Genomic DNA, 15,508 nt, shown 5'->3' with positions numbered 1-15,508 from the left:
TAATTCCATAGAAAAAGGAAAACACAAAAAATAACAGAAATATGATAAACAGGATCTAAGAGTGACTCTATCTAGCTAGTCCAGTTGTTGATTTGTTGTAGCATATAAAAAGCCTACACTTGCATCATTATACTCTTGTCGATATTGATATGCTCCAGGGAGTCATTATACTTCTACTCAATATTGCTTAGCTCAAACATAGGAGGTCAGTTATGATCATAGAGTTTGCCATTTGCTCATTTAGAGATGGGCATGTGCAGGTCTAAAAGGAGACCTTATTATCAATAAGTATTGCATAAATGGGTTGAGTGATTGTACAATGATTAAATAAATTGGAAGACAGAATATATAGATGAGCAAAGAAAAAAGCATTACCTTTGCGCAGAAATCGTCCAACAAAACAAGCATATAGTTAAAGAGCAAGTTCTTTTATGTATGTACACTACATGGCATGGAAATCTAGTTCCACATTTTCCAAGTATTTCTTACATATGTTTCTCCTTTACAAGTGAATTGATACAAAGAGATACTCTTAGATACAATACAGTATAATGTACAAATTAACAGGAAAGAATATAGAGAGAATTTTTGAAGTTGAAGTTAACCCTGGCTGCACTATGTTGCTGCATGTTGTAGCATGGTGAATCATCGTCAAGGAGTCAAGAAACTATGTGCCAAACAGAAATATAAAAGAGTGGAGCTGAAGAGAAAGAATTATATGATTGTGGTTCTTATAATTGGATCATTATTGGAATAGTAAGCCTTGTATGTCGGCAATTTCAGAATGTAGGATATATCCACTCAATCCACTATCAAATCAAATACTAAGACCAATCATAAAAAGATCAGAAGGTCGGGACATAGGAATTAGAGAGCTCAAAACTGATATTTCCAGGACTACAGAGCATAAGATTGAATTAACACTTGCAACCTTGCCAGTCAAATGCCTTCTTTGTCATTTCATCATATTGGGTCAAATAAATATATCAAATTGTCAATTGCACAGCAGAGCTATTCCTGTCTCCACTTGGCACATATATCTACCAGCTGATGTTACTTAAAATGCGATAGATTGTGCATTTAACAGCTTCTTGTCTGTGCAAGTGGATCATAGTCATAAGCTTCACCAGCCTTCACAAATCGCCCTTTCACACGCCTTCTCACATCCGCCATAGCCTTTCGAGAAGCATACCTAATCTTTTTTTCAAACCTGTTCAAATACAAGGAAGAGATTTCCAAATAATTCAATTGAACCATTCTAAGGAATATATTTATCAAATAAAATCAGAAAATAGTGCATAATATTCTGTTATAAGTTACATATACGCACAGGTCTAGCCTTTTTGCTATCACATAGTTTCTGTTTCACAATGATCCAGCTGATTCAACAACTTCCCAATTGCATTATTCTATTCCTAGCCAATTCAACAACTTCACAATGATCCAACCTTGTTAAACGAAATATTCTCTACTGGCATCCAAACTGACTACAAATAAACAGAAACTAAGTCTCCAATACACAAGGAGAACAATGTTCCAATGTGCTTTACCTACAATTTTTAATAACTTAAAGGCCATTCTTAATTCGAAAGGTGTTCGATAGATCTGGCATTATGGCATCTGATCTTTGTCAAATTCAGAGTAAACAAATATATTTCTCGTGGTGTGTGTATTTGCGTGTAAGGAGAGGTAAGGGGTTCATTTTGTGACCCTTTCCCCTATTTACTCGGTACCAAAGCTGTGGAAAGGATGTCTGGGGCCTTTCAATGGATACTTTGTGCTAGTTCGATATCCACCCAAAATTCGATGAATGTGGGTGTATATCCAGTGTGAGAAAACATGATACTCAACGTATTTTCACATATAGGGATCAAGATCAATCTTTCACTTCTCATTTCCAATGGCACCCATCTCCACTAGCAGGTCGGCAACTGACTTAGAGGTTGCAAAAGCCAAAGGGGGAAAGAAAGAGCGAACAACATCAGCAACAAGCACGCATACAACAAGTGGGAGGGCATCTAGTGTTGGCAATTGGATACAAAGGTCACAAGAGATGGAGAGGACTGAGGAATCGAAGGGAGGAGGTGATGGAGAAGACAGAGATAGTGTGGTAATTTTACATTTTCCAACCCTTTTCCTTCTTCCCCTTTGCATCACCATGTTCTTTTTCTCTCTCTCTCCCTTCGTCTCCATTCTCTCCTTTCCTTTCCCTTCCCTTCGGCCCTCTAGAGTAAATAGAGCCTTAGTGCCCAGCCTTTCATCACAAGATATCTATCTCAAATGTAGAAAGATAAAAAATTATATATATTTTTTGTTCCACTACTATTGATTATTGCATTGTCCATTTTGTAATCACATAAGGATACTACTATTATTAAAATCTCAAATGCATATTCATAGTCCTGAGGTAATAGCCTGCAATGCAGATCAACAGAATTTCCGGAAAATTAATCTTTGGTGCTTTAAAAGGATACAATAATCAAAATTCCATGTTACTTGATCATGTTATATTCTTGAAAGTTTCAAAATACTCATTTGTAATTTTTATAGATGTAAGAACCTTTTTGCAAAAGCACAACTTATTAACCTAACTTCTTTATATATATATAATATATAATACGCCGCTGCCTCATCTTATCTAAACCCTAATCTCCTCTCCTATCGCCGTCGCCATAATTGCATGCCAAAGACGTTGCCTTGTCATTTTCATTATTACAAAAACCTAAACTTCATCTCATTGCTTCCCACACATGATATCTCTCTCATGCGTGATTATGAAGTAGATTTTATGGAAAATAAAATTAATTTTAATCTTATCTCTACTCTTCCTGTTTGATTATTTTTAATCATATTGCTTGCCCTTTTATTCTTAAGTTGATTCTTATCTTGTTTGTTTCTTTATCTGAGATCTATAATAAATTAGATTACATAATTATGCAAATTAATAAAGTAAGAAATTAATTATAACAATAATTTAGCTCCACGCTTTAGGAGTTACTCTAGCTCAGTTATTAAGTAATAAAATAATAAATGCAACACTTATATTTAGAGTTTTGGATTTTACGCTTTGAAAGAGGCGCATTATCATTTGACATTAAATTGTTAAGATAATAAATGTAGTACTTAAAGTATAGAGCTTCTGGCTCCACCCTCTAAGAATTACGTGATTACCTGTAGTCTTGAGCTTCGATTTTGCTCTTTAAGAGTTTGCATGATTATTTGTAATATAAAGCAATGGACTCTATGTACAAAAAGAACTCTGGAGTCTTTTCACGTATTCATGGGTTTTGGTTAAATTAAGATGATTTTTCCTCACGGGGTGGATGCAGGTCGTTTATCTTATTTTTATGTGAGATACCTCACGGGATAGATTGCAGGTCATTTATCCTATTTTTATGTGAGACACTTTTCAGGTGGATTGCGGGTCGTTCATCCTATATATGTGTGTTCGTATATGTGCATTCACATGATGTATTTCGTATTGGGTGGATTGCGGACTGTTCACCCCATAGGCATACAATACATCTCTTTCGGGTGGATTGCAAATCGTTCACCCGATCTATGTATGTATATATGCATACATACGATATTTCGTTATGAGTGGATTGCATGTCATTCACTTTCATAGATGATGCATCCTTCTCGGGTGGGTTGCAGGTCGCTTACCTTGAGGTTTTCATTTATACATGATATGTTCGTATTAGTGAATGTAAGTCGTTCACCTTTACTTATACGACACATCCTTGTTGAAGATATTACATGTTGTTTACCCACTCATTATGTTATATTGAGTGTCAGATAAAATAAGACTATAATGTGAGTAATGTTGGAAAATAAAAAAAATTAAGAAGAACTGATGAATATAATTAAGAAGGCAATAAAAGATGAATATCAAAGAAACATACATGATAAATTATGTTGTTGTCCCTTTTGATTATATTTTCATGCACATTTCTTTTATCTCTACTTTGTACTTTGTGCTCACTCTCCCTTTTATTTGACTCCTAGGTTAATTGTTGAGATATATACATAACACTAGTGGAGTTATTTCAGAGGTATGCATGTAGTCAGGTTATTTAATTTTTTTTCTATATTTTGCTCTAACGTTGCAGTTCATGTGTGGCGAGCGAAGCTAGCATTGTGACAAGCCTAGTTCGTGCAGAGTGTGACAAATCATCATCAACATTTGACGAGATCACATTTGATGCCAGGTACTTTTTGTGTTACTTTATACCTAATCAATAAATTTGTAGTTTGAATTTTTGGTTTTCTGTGTTACATGTAACCTAGAAGACTAATGGAGAGTTTTTTTCATCAATAACTCCAATTATACCATTCTAGTAGCTGCCAAGTTGCCAATCTCTATGAACTTAAGCAAGCTGTCAAAAAATTTGACACAAGAATAAACGAATGCCATAAATTATTATTGTGCAAGATCATAATCATATCCTTATCTTTTCCATCTATATATTATTTTGGATTTTAAAAGCCAGAAGAAATAATTAGCAGTGGTTGAAACAAACAATAAACTGCATAAAAGATGAACTTTGTTGATTTGATGAATGTAATTGGACCACAAGCTAAAGCAAGTGCATATTTGGGGAAAAATTAGAACAATAAACAGTAAAATTCACAAGGGATAAGCCGTGCTCAGTTAAAGAGGCTAACCAAACCATCAGCTAAGCAAGTGGATATAGAGAAGAAAAAGATCTAGAACTTCTTTTGTTATCTCAAAACATAGGTTAGACAGTAGAAACCTGTATAAATTAAATAAACACCATAATTTATCTGGGTTAAGCAATAAATCTAAGCTCAACTAGAAACTTAAAGGGTACTACATTCCACAAATCTTAGAGAAATCAGCGTATAAGTATGCTCTTCATTATGAAATTTCCATAGTCTAGACTTACTTCCGCGCTTTCTTTTTTTCCTTGTAACGCATCATAGCACTATCCCTGGTAGCTGTAGGCAATGAAAATTTTTCAGAACCAGGTGCAAAACATTGAGGTTCACCCATAAGAAGCATTGATGATACAACACAGTCTTGATAGTCCCCACCGCTGCTATCACCAGTCAAACTAGAGAAGGAAAGGGATATGCTGGAGTGAGCTTTGCATGGAGGAAAAGACAGACTCGAATCAAGTTTCTTTCCTGGATTTGACATCAAAGAAGCGGAAGATACTGCATTGCATGTTGCCTGTGTGTTATTTATCTCTCCAGGAGATGATATCTGAAAAAATGGGTAAGAACAATATCAAAATGTCTCGAAGAAAAGAGACCTCAGAAGCACAGGCATGAGATTAGACATGTTATTGTCAGAAAACTGCTTGACTGATTTTGATAAAAAAAAATTGCTTGTACCAGGTCTGAGGACTCTTACATAGGCAAGTAGATTGTACTCTGTAAACAATCAACACAATGTAATTCTTATAAATCTATGCATGACTTATGCTATTGTGAAAAACAGCTTAAGCAATTTAGCAACGAGAAAACAGCTAAAACTACCATGTAAAATAACTCATAAATAGGTAAACATGTTATCTGAGGAGGCTTTTAGCCAGTATAATAATTGATCGCTGCTTGATGTCAAAAAAGATAACTAATGCTGCATGAGTGAGGATCATATGCCTTAATTAGTGATCTCACAAGAGTTCACATGATTTGGGGATAGAATGTGCCTCAGTCAATGATTGCAAGAATTGTGTGCCTTAGTCAGTGATCTTTGTCTCTTGCTTTCCTGTTTCCCCCATGCCTCTCACTTGTGAGCTTGGGCACTGTTGTAGCTTGGGACTGGTGCCGACAGTGCAGTTGGGGAACTCTTTTCGTCATAGCTCAAGCGTGTGTGGAGAGGTAAGCAGACCACTGCTGTTGACTGCTTGTTCCTCATTGATAGCCTATCCTTTCTAGGGTTTCTCTTCTAACTCATTGACAGAACGTTGCAATCTGTTGAGGCCAGCTTTTAGAATTGAAGTGCCATAGATCATGCTCAATTTGGGGGTAAGAGCTCAGTGAGTTTCCTTTAAAGGGTTGTTGAATAATCATCTATTTTGGATTAATAGCTACTTGTCATTTAAGTTAAGTTGGCCCGAGTGTTTCATAGCATAGAAACACCTACTCTACTCCTTCGACCAAGGAGAGTTATATAGCAAGTGCTTGGCCTTACTATATTTCTATTTTAGGGCTTATTCTAGTGATTAGGCATATCATGTTTAGGAATGGAGACTAATGGTTGGTTAGTAGTAAGAATTAGATTCTATGATTTAAAGTGCATTGGGGGTAATGGGACTAGGGTGGGTGACATCCATTGACCTTGGGATTCAATTAATTCCTAGTTGTACTTGTATTTGTTGATACTCACCTAGGGGGAGTACATGAACCTTAGGGCTTTAAATCTTTATCCGACATACATTTGAGGTAGGTAAATGTTTACTTGGATAGTTGGACTCATTTACACATTCTTTGTGCATAAATTAATATATAAAAATAAATTTTACATGTGCTCCCATATCTATTTTGAAAATGGGATTAAAATGACATTTAAAATAGTGAAATGTATTTTAGAAAAAATTAAACTATTAAGGGGTTCAATAATTGATATTCTTTTCATGCTATACACGTCTAAGAATTGACATAGAAAGGGTTTGTTTTAAAAAGTTAAAGATTGATACTGTGAATAGGTTGATATCTATTGTTAGATTGTTTTACCTTTTATGCTAGTTGCTGACTTCTATGTTAACACTTGTACATTTTTTATATTGTATAACCATACCTAAAAATCATATGACAACAGTACACAGTTAAATTAGCACAGCCTTTATTAAAAAGACAAATTAGGTTAGCTCCTTAGAATAATGAATAAGATGTAAACCCAAAGTAAAATAACTGATGTAGAAATATTTAAATGAGACAATAGTGTATAAATGGTCAGGGCTCACATAAGGTAGTGGTAGTGAGCAGTCACATGACTAGTATTTATTAGCAAGCGCATTATATCGTCATATACCAATGGTGAGGGCTTTAGCCCATATGTTATATTACGTTATTACACTCTGAGGACCTAGCTCAAGATCTAACTTAGTGGATTTATTGATGATGAACTTATTGGTGATAGATTTATTGGAGATGATTAGAAGAAAATACTTAAAAGTATATTAAATTATGATAAAGATGGTAATAAATAAAAAGAATGATTGTTGCCACTAATTGATGAAAAATAAGTGATATAAAAATAATCGCTAACTATATATATTAAACTCAAATGAGAATTTTAAAGATATACTAAAATTTATGATTTATCTGGTTTTCTTGATCTCTTAATCAATATTAAATTTCATAAAAATTTACCTATTTTTCCATTTGCAATTTGCACTCAGTTTCTGAAGTTCTTTGGCCTCCAGATACAGCTATTGCTCATGCAGTCAAGCTATCTATCATGTTTGCTCCTAAGGTATGCATTTTAGTAAGATTTGATGTTATATTTTGTTCTGACATTATTGCAGATCATGTGCTATGAGTGAAGCTTGTCTTTAGGTGGCTTAGCTCAGATGTGAGTGCCTGACAATAATAGGTGTGTTCATTGGATAAATCCATGAGATTGGTAGTATAGCATACCAACCAAAGTGGATAAGATTCCGATGTGTATTCCTACTCTTCATTGTGATGTCTTTTAGATCTATGAAATTCATGTTCTATGGTTATGCTTATGATATTTTATGTGCACCACTAGGTTATTAAAATTGCTCATCTTAATTGTCTCATTTGAATTATGCACCTTGTTATTTAATCTATTAGCCTTTATAAATGACCTAATACATTGTTATTATTATTCTTTTAGTAGGGGATTATTCAATTGGAGTTAGCATGAGCTATGAGCTGAGAGATTGTGCAAGAATTTTAAGCAATAATTAATTGTAGTTAGAATGTTTGATGTAAAAAGAAATTGCTCTTTTGATGGATTTGTAAGAAAATTTTATGCACAGTATGATTTTAATAACAAACCATAATGGGGTGTAACTATTGCCGGCCATGTTTCATTATATAATAGATCATAACATGATGCACAGAAGCTAGCATAATAACTGAACCTCATATGGAAACATAAAAACTAACCAGATGTGCCTGTCCAGCCAGATCCTGGCAGCCAGAATTAGCAGCAGAAGCCTCCCTAATATCAAAAAAGCTATCTATTCCACCATCATCATCAAAAAGATGACTTGTTTGGCTATGAGATGCACTAAAAAGTTCTTCATAGTTTTCAAACGTCAAGCCAACATCATCCACATTGAAATCTTCATAGAAACCATCTTTGTTGAATTCAAACTCTTTAGTCCCTGAACAACCTAGCTGCAAATGAATCAAACAAGAATTAGGACTTGGCATAAAAAATGAAGCCAAAATTTTCAGTTTAGAAGTGTGTAATTTGTTCTGCATTAATAAAAGTGCATAGTTTTTTAAGTATAAATTAATTTCTATGAAAAAAGTAGTGGTTTTAGATCAACAAGCTGGTTATTTAGTTAATAAAGCATACAATATGAAGTTGAACTCAAATGAGAGTCCTGCAACAATTTGTTCACTGAATTATAAAAAATCATGTAACCATGATAAATTCTAATTTTCATTCAATAGTCACAAAGATGAAAATGACAAGGGCCAGAATATGATAGGTTGAATCTTTTTCTTTTTCCCTCTTTTTTCTATGTATTTTCCAGTAAGTTTCACAAATCAGTCCTTGGTAGAAGTGAGAACAAACATTTGACGAGCAAGCAGTATATGCCGCTGCACAGAAACAATGGACTGTTAATATCAACTTCCAAAGTGAATATATAGATAGATAGATTATGCACATGAATTTAGAGTTGAAGTTAGTAACAGGAAGTATAGAACAAAAATTTTGATGTTATACTTGGTAATCGGTACTACAGAATTTCTTCTTTTTTTTTTCTTTTTTTTTTTTAAGAAGCAACAGCCTTGGCAACTGAAATAATCTGAGAAGTACCTTTGGAATTGCCGAATCTAATGAACCAGCTGTCTGATCAGCAGTAGATGGCAGTGGACATAATACAGACCCTGAAGATGATCCAATCCATGGATTTAACTTATCGGCAGCATCTAGATCTTTTACTTCATTTGCAAATGAAGTTTCTATGTTACTGTTGCTTCCAGAAGGTTCCCAACAATTACTGACGCTATTCTCATTGATGTTCATCATGCCTAGTCCCTGCTCACAATCAGACTGAACCATAGAAGATAAGTTCTGAAAAAATGGCCACATTCTTGAAAGTTCAGCAGAAGAAGGGCAGCCCGAGTAACAGTTTATTGTCTGTCGTTTGTGCCCTGAAGCCATTGCAGAGCCACCATGCCCATTCCAATCACAATTTTGGCAAAGTGAAACACTTTCCTCAATGCACCTGATAACAGCAGGTTGTGCATTGCATCTTCCACACACAAGCGTGCGTGAGTGGCGCCGAGAAAGAGCATTTGCAGAATGGACATTCCGGTCACAGAACAAACACAAAGAAGCAGCATCAGACTTACAGTAGACTATGGATCTTTGCTCCCCACAATAATTACAAAGATGATTCATGGTTCTGCAGTCTCAGCTAAAAGCAACCAAAAGGAATGTGTTGTTCTTGGTAGTTTTAACAAGACTGTTCTTCTGCTCTAAGAAAAAGTTCCCTCATGTCCACATTGACAGCATGTCCTGAGTCTTAGCTGGTGCACTAAAAGAACTTGAAAAGTAAAATAGGGTATGTGTACGGTACAACAAACTAAAAGTAAATCATCCTCAAATTTGCCAAAAACCATGGTTTTAGCAGTGATAGTTGGAGAATACATCATGTTTTTTTAACTAAGGTCGGGTAGTATGTTTAACTAGTATATCAGTAAAACAGAGTTCATGATAAAAAGAAACAGGCAAGACCAAAACCAGACCCCAAAACCTGCTAAAGTACAGAATGTCGTCAACATTTATATCTTAGTAAAATTTTAAGCAACTAATAAATTCACAAGAATAATACCACTCAAAACAGGTTCAGATTCAATAGGAGCTCCAGTTAACTTTTACACGGTGGAATCTTATAAATTGCACTGTCCAAAATCTTATAAAACACCAGGCACGGAACACTATCCTAGTTAGCACATAAACCAAAAGACAAAAGGGCCAAAGCCAGACAGCCATATGAATCAGTTCAACAGCAAGCACGTTTCAAATAGCTCACTTTTGAAGCAAAAGAATCAGAATTGGTGGTATTTTAACCAAATTCGGCCTCCGTCAAAACCACGAAACCAAACAAATATACAAAACTATTTCAAACATTAAACAAACATGAAAAAAATGCTCAAAGATGGATTTTGGTACCATCCATCCGTTGATCTTGCATCAAAATTCCATTGTTTACGCTTATTACGAAAACAAAAATAATAAACAAAAAAAGAAAGAAAGAAACGTGCAGCTAGTACAGAATCAAATAAAAAAACAAAAAAAATCATGGATTTCGATACATCGAGTTGTTAAAAATACAGCTTCCACAAAGCCAGCTACAGAATCCAACTCCGTATGACAAAATTATAAAAAAGAATAAAAGGCAGCTACAACTCATGCGGGATCCCCCATCAGAAGAAAATATCTCGATTTTTTCTTACCTCTTCCATGGCATGGAAGTGAACCAGCGACAAGATGAAAACCCTAGCGGAAGAAGAAGAAGAAGAAGAAGAAGGATGCGATATCAAATTCGCTCACGAGACGAATTTTAGATAGAACAACAGGAGCGAAGCACGGAGGTGAGAGCGCAAGCCGCAACAGAGAATCGAAGGGACCAGAAAACCCATGGAGGATGAGACGATGAGGTGACGCGGGCCCCACATTCCACGGGCTCCCGTGGCCTAAGACACTTTTTGTTATCCGCTTGCACTGACTCAGCTCACTTCCGTACCTAGTAGCCCGTGGCGGGTCCCTTCCAGTTCCACCCAGTGGTAAGGTAGATATTCTTTTGGGTATATTTCAGCGTTGTTCGATACTGCCCCTTGACGAAAAGGTTTCTAAAAGTGCCATCTACCGATGTTGTTAGGTGCCGCGGACTGCCCCCAAACTTCCTAGCTCGTTATGTCATTGGTCGAAATGTGGGCCATGGATCCAGTTGGCCAATCGTATCGACCCAATCTCTGCGGGGCTGCCGACCGAGGGAAGACGTCGTGGCGTTTCGGCGGACCAGCCAATCGATGACGGACACGCTGTCCGATTGGCAGCTCTGAGGTGGACGGGAAGCGGCGCTTGCTTCATCCAACGGACGGTGCGATGGGCATCAAAAAGTCAACGCCCATGTCCATGAGTGGAGGCGGCAAAAAGGAGACAACATCACGTGGTATCAAATATAGGCCGTCCTTAGCCCCCAGGGGCGTGGCGCACTAGTAACCGCATTCCCTCTCTATAGGTCATTTCCGCGGTTCGATTCCTTCGGAACGCATCTCACTGGGTTTAATGCCTGGGGCGTGGCAGTCAGCTGTGTTGGTCGGGCACGTGAATCCTAATTTGGTAATGGACTGGAATGTAGGTGCCAGTGAATCCTCCTGATTTACCCTCGCTGACCGGTGGGGACTCTCGTTGAAGGCCGTGGGACAGGGCCGGTCAGCCAAGGGGACTAGTTGGTGCTAGCTGCCCAGATACCCCTTGTAAATCAAAAAAAAAAAAGGTCGTCCGATGAGATCAGTGGATGGCTATCTAAAGCAATTACCACTTACCAGATGGGCTCAACGACCGGACCGGATCGGACCATCATCTGGTTAAACCAACTGTCGATCGATTCAGTAAATCATCAATAGGTGAAATTCATCAATCTAGTGGTTACATACGATCAATCTCATGATGATCTATGAAAAGATAAATTAAAAAATTATAATTGACCCTAATATAAAATGATATTATCTTTACTTCATCAAAATTTAAATTCTTAATAAGTCATCAATAAGATAACAATTATCAATGGCCTGATTCTGATTAGTTGTGAACTAGAGGGCATCTTTCATCTAAAAATTTTAAAGAGAATTTATGAAATTAAAATATGAGGTTTAAGATTTTTAATTTAAAAGTAGTAGTGAAATTTTAAAATTAGTATTTTCCTTTCGAAATTGAGAATGTGGTGGGGCCACTTGATGAAATATTAATTAATGATGAGTTATTAAATAAAAAATAGTGAATAAAAAGGATGATTTAATAGTGTAGGACTTATAAAAAAATTATTGGGAGATTTTTTTATTATGAAAAGAATAATAATTAAAATTTTTTTAATAGTCTAGATATTTGAGCTTCATCATTAATTCTAAAAATAATAATCTTCCTCTAATTTATTTATTTATAATATAATTTTTATATATTAAAAAATTGACTATTAAAATATCAACTCCTAATTGAGCTCCATCATTCAACTATACAATTAAGATTCCAACAACACTTCAACATTTTTAACAAAAATATGAAATCTATCATCCTAACAGCCCCACTGACTATCTGACAAAGGAGGACATTGTCTGAGTTTCATCGAGATTCGACCTTTGTCTACTTTAACAATCAATTCTATTGTAACCAACTCAATTATATCCCGGGATAAGATTCTAACAACACAGCTCTCAGGACATAATTGAGTTGGTTATAATAAAGCACACTTGCAGAAAAAGACAAGGAGTTCGAATTTCAATAAAGTCGAAATAATATCTTCTTCTGTCGTAGTCAACTGCAACTTTTTGATTTACCTACTCACAAATGATCGTGAGACTGCTCATATAGGACTGCTGGGGTGACATATTACATTTTTTTACATAAGATTCCAACAACCCAAAATATCTATTTGTCAATTTTTAATTTTTTATAAATTTTTTGGTCATATTCAGAATTATTAAATTCAAATTAACAACCGGTGGATAAACTTGGTGGAAATCGGCTGCGACTTTGTAAATTTCGTGGCACGCTACAACAGGTAATATTCTACAATGGTATCAGAGCTTAACGTAGACAAATTACCTGTTTCCGCTCGATTTCTTTCTGTTCGCCCCTTATTCTGCCGACGTCGCAAGCGGTGGCAGCGGCTCTGCTCTCTAGCAAGGCCAGATCGGCGTCGCCAGCCAGGCTGGGCGCCGGTGAGGCTGGCTTGGGCAGCCGGCAGGACTGGCGCCGGTGGAGCTGGTGTCGGCGGCGCTGGCGTTTAAGTTTTTTTTTTCCATCCCTGTTTTGGCTGGCAACGGATTGGGCCGGCGAGCTTGACATCGGTGAGGCCGACTCAGGCTGCAAGCTTGTGCGCCGGCGAGGCCAGGTGCTGGCAACACTGGCGAAGGCGGCGGAGGCCCTCTGTGCTTCGTGCACAGTGAAGAAAAATGGGGGCGAAGTCCTTTGTGCTTCGTGCATAGTAAAGAAAAAAAAAGGCGAAGTCTTCTGTGCTTCGTGCACAGATGTGCACAGTAGTAAGAAAAAAAATTAAAGTGGAGTTACTGTGCTTCATTTAAATAAAAAAAAAAAATTCTGCTGTTTATATAATTGGGCCATTAGCTATTGGGAAGATTGGGCTTAAATTGAAATTGGGATTTTCAATTGAAAATTGAATTTGGGTTTCAATTTAATCAGAGTAATTGGGTAAGTGGGCCGGTATTATAATTTGGCCAGCCCATAGGCCAACTTAAATTAGCTGGCCCAGTTTTTGTAATTGGGTAAGACTAATTTTTAATTGAGCCTGATCACATGTAATTGGTTCAACCCAATTAAACAACCCAATTAATTGGATTTATTAGAAGCTCAATTAATGGCATTAAGTCAGCCTAATTAAAAGTGCACTGGTTCAATCAATTAACTTGGGTCAGATTTCTAATTAAATTAATTTTTTAATTTTCAATTAGAGAGACCTAATTTGAATTGGACTTGATTGGCACAACATTGATTTGGTTCAATCGGATCATGTTCTAAATTGATCGAACTGGATTTGTCCAGATGGATTATAAATAACATGATATTCAAAATTGACATAGGCTGAGTCAATTGTGACTGAGTCAGTAGTGGTCAAATTTGAATTGGGATGAGTTGAACACAATGTCTAGAAGTCGATATTGGCTGACTTACTAGAGTTGACATTGGTCAACTATACTCATAATTGAGAAGTTGTTTGAATGATTTAAACTTGAGAAACAACTCAATAGGCTTAGTCAACATGGTTGAAGATGATATCATGCATGGTGCTCAAGTGCCTGGGGTGCTTAGAGCTAAGTGATATTTTAATTCTCATGGAATACTGCCATGTTGAGTCTTCAAGGTGCCGATCGACTGGTCAAAGGATCAGTTAACAAAGCCCCTATAAATCAAGAAGATTTGTTTTTCTTGATTTGTTGTGTTATATCTATGCCTGTATAAATTGAATTAAGCTGGTATATGTACTGGTTTGTCAGTTTTGTACTGACTTCATTAATTTCAATTTTTCGAGATGGCACAGACGATTACCACTATGACTCGACGCGAAGTGATGCGTAATAAGCTGAGGGAAATTATCTAGTGGATAGATTATGATCCAGCTTATGGAGTTAGTAGACACATGGGGAGGTTGAACAGACTATTTTGGCGCCTAGAGATGTAGGATTTTTCGATTCTGGACAACTACAGGATTTAAGCTTTGATTCGTTCATTGCCTGAAAAACCTGCAAGTTGTAGCACTTCAGATATGGGAGCGCCGTAAGGGACGTATATACATATACTGAGTTGTGCACAGAACTGCTTCACTATGCTGATTGTGAAGAGGATCCAGAAGAAGATCTAAAGAAGACTTTGGAGAGGACACTTCTGAGGGATATTTGGGTTTGATCACAGGATTCTGTATCCTGGCATCATCCAAATAATATCCCAGTTGAAGATGTTTCTGTTCAGCCTAAAAAGATAAGCTATGTTTGGATTATCACTACGCTAGTGTTTGTCCTAGTGGGAGTGATAGATGCTTATCTAGTTTGTTGGAGTTGTTGTCTAGTTAATTATGAGTAGAAATGTTATATGTAACATTTAAAAGTAGAGCTCTTGTTATTTGTTAACAATGTACAGCATGTTTTAATGATATGTTCATTATATGCTGTTTACTCTACTGGATACATGATGTTTGTGTTATATACTCTCTGATTAGTTCATTATGAGTATAAGATAAATTTTTAAATGATACGTTCATTTAATTAAAAAAAAAAACATCATGATTAATTAATGATAAGTTCATTAAAGTTGGGATGTATGTAATAAAATAGATCAATGCAAATTAGATTGGAACATACAAATGATGAGTGAGAATATAATTGTCACTTGATTTTGTAAACCAAATCTAATTTACATTGAGTCCATTTAAAGATTACATACAGATAAAACATACACTGGATATCTAAATAATTTGTTTATTTATGATAGGTTATGGCAACAAAGAACATCATAGCTGAATTAAATAAAGGAGAGAATTTTAATGGGGATAACTACAAAAACTGGCACCTTAGGATACAGGATGTC

General features: G+C 36.1%; 1 protein-coding gene across 2 annotated transcripts; it reads right to left on the bottom strand.

The window, feature by feature from the left end:
• Positions 1 to 472: 472 nt before the first annotated feature.
• Positions 473 to 10,773, bottom strand: LOC141836104 (zinc finger protein CONSTANS-LIKE 9-like). Of its 2 annotated transcripts, none has more exons than XM_074723513.1 (5): positions 10,642 to 10,773; positions 8,996 to 9,719; positions 8,110 to 8,343; positions 4,911 to 5,230; positions 473 to 1,210 (listed from the first exon to the last, which is right to left on the bottom strand). In XM_074723513.1, exons 2-5 carry the CDS (start codon positions 9,581 to 9,583, stop codon positions 1,081 to 1,083), a joined length of 1,272 nt encoding a protein of 423 aa, XP_074579614.1. In that variant the 5' UTR covers positions 9,584 to 9,719; positions 10,642 to 10,773; the 3' UTR covers positions 473 to 1,080. The 2 variants fall into 2 exon arrangements, with proteins under 2 accessions (XP_074579614.1, XP_074579615.1); XM_074723514.1 differs by having other exon boundaries at positions 8,996 to 9,711.
• Between the last annotated feature and the right edge of the window lie 4,735 nt (positions 10,774 to 15,508).

This window comes from Curcuma longa, chromosome 10, assembly GCF_044706935.1.
Source record: "Curcuma longa cultivar G26 ecotype Majalengka, Jawa Barat chromosome 10, ITB_CL_G26_1.1, whole genome shotgun sequence".
Taxonomy (NCBI): domain Eukaryota; kingdom Viridiplantae; phylum Streptophyta; class Magnoliopsida; order Zingiberales; family Zingiberaceae; genus Curcuma; species Curcuma longa.
This window is presented reverse-complemented; position numbering and strand designations above follow the sequence as displayed.

What these genes read in the sequence shown, in the direction of transcription:
- LOC141836104 (XM_074723513.1), bottom strand. Translation starts at nt 9,583, where the DNA reads ATGAATCATCTTTGTAATTATTGTGGGGAGCAAAGATCCATAGTCTAC. An exon ending in TAGATTCGGCAATTCCAAAG is followed by an intron (nt 8,344 to 8,995) that starts GTACTTCTCAGA and finishes ATTCATTTGCAG; the next exon opens with CTAGGTTGTTCAGGGACTAA. An exon ending in TGGCTGGACAGGCACATCTG is followed by an intron (nt 5,231 to 8,109) that starts GTTAGTTTTTAT and finishes CCATTTTTTCAG; the next exon opens with ATATCATCTCCTGGAGAGAT.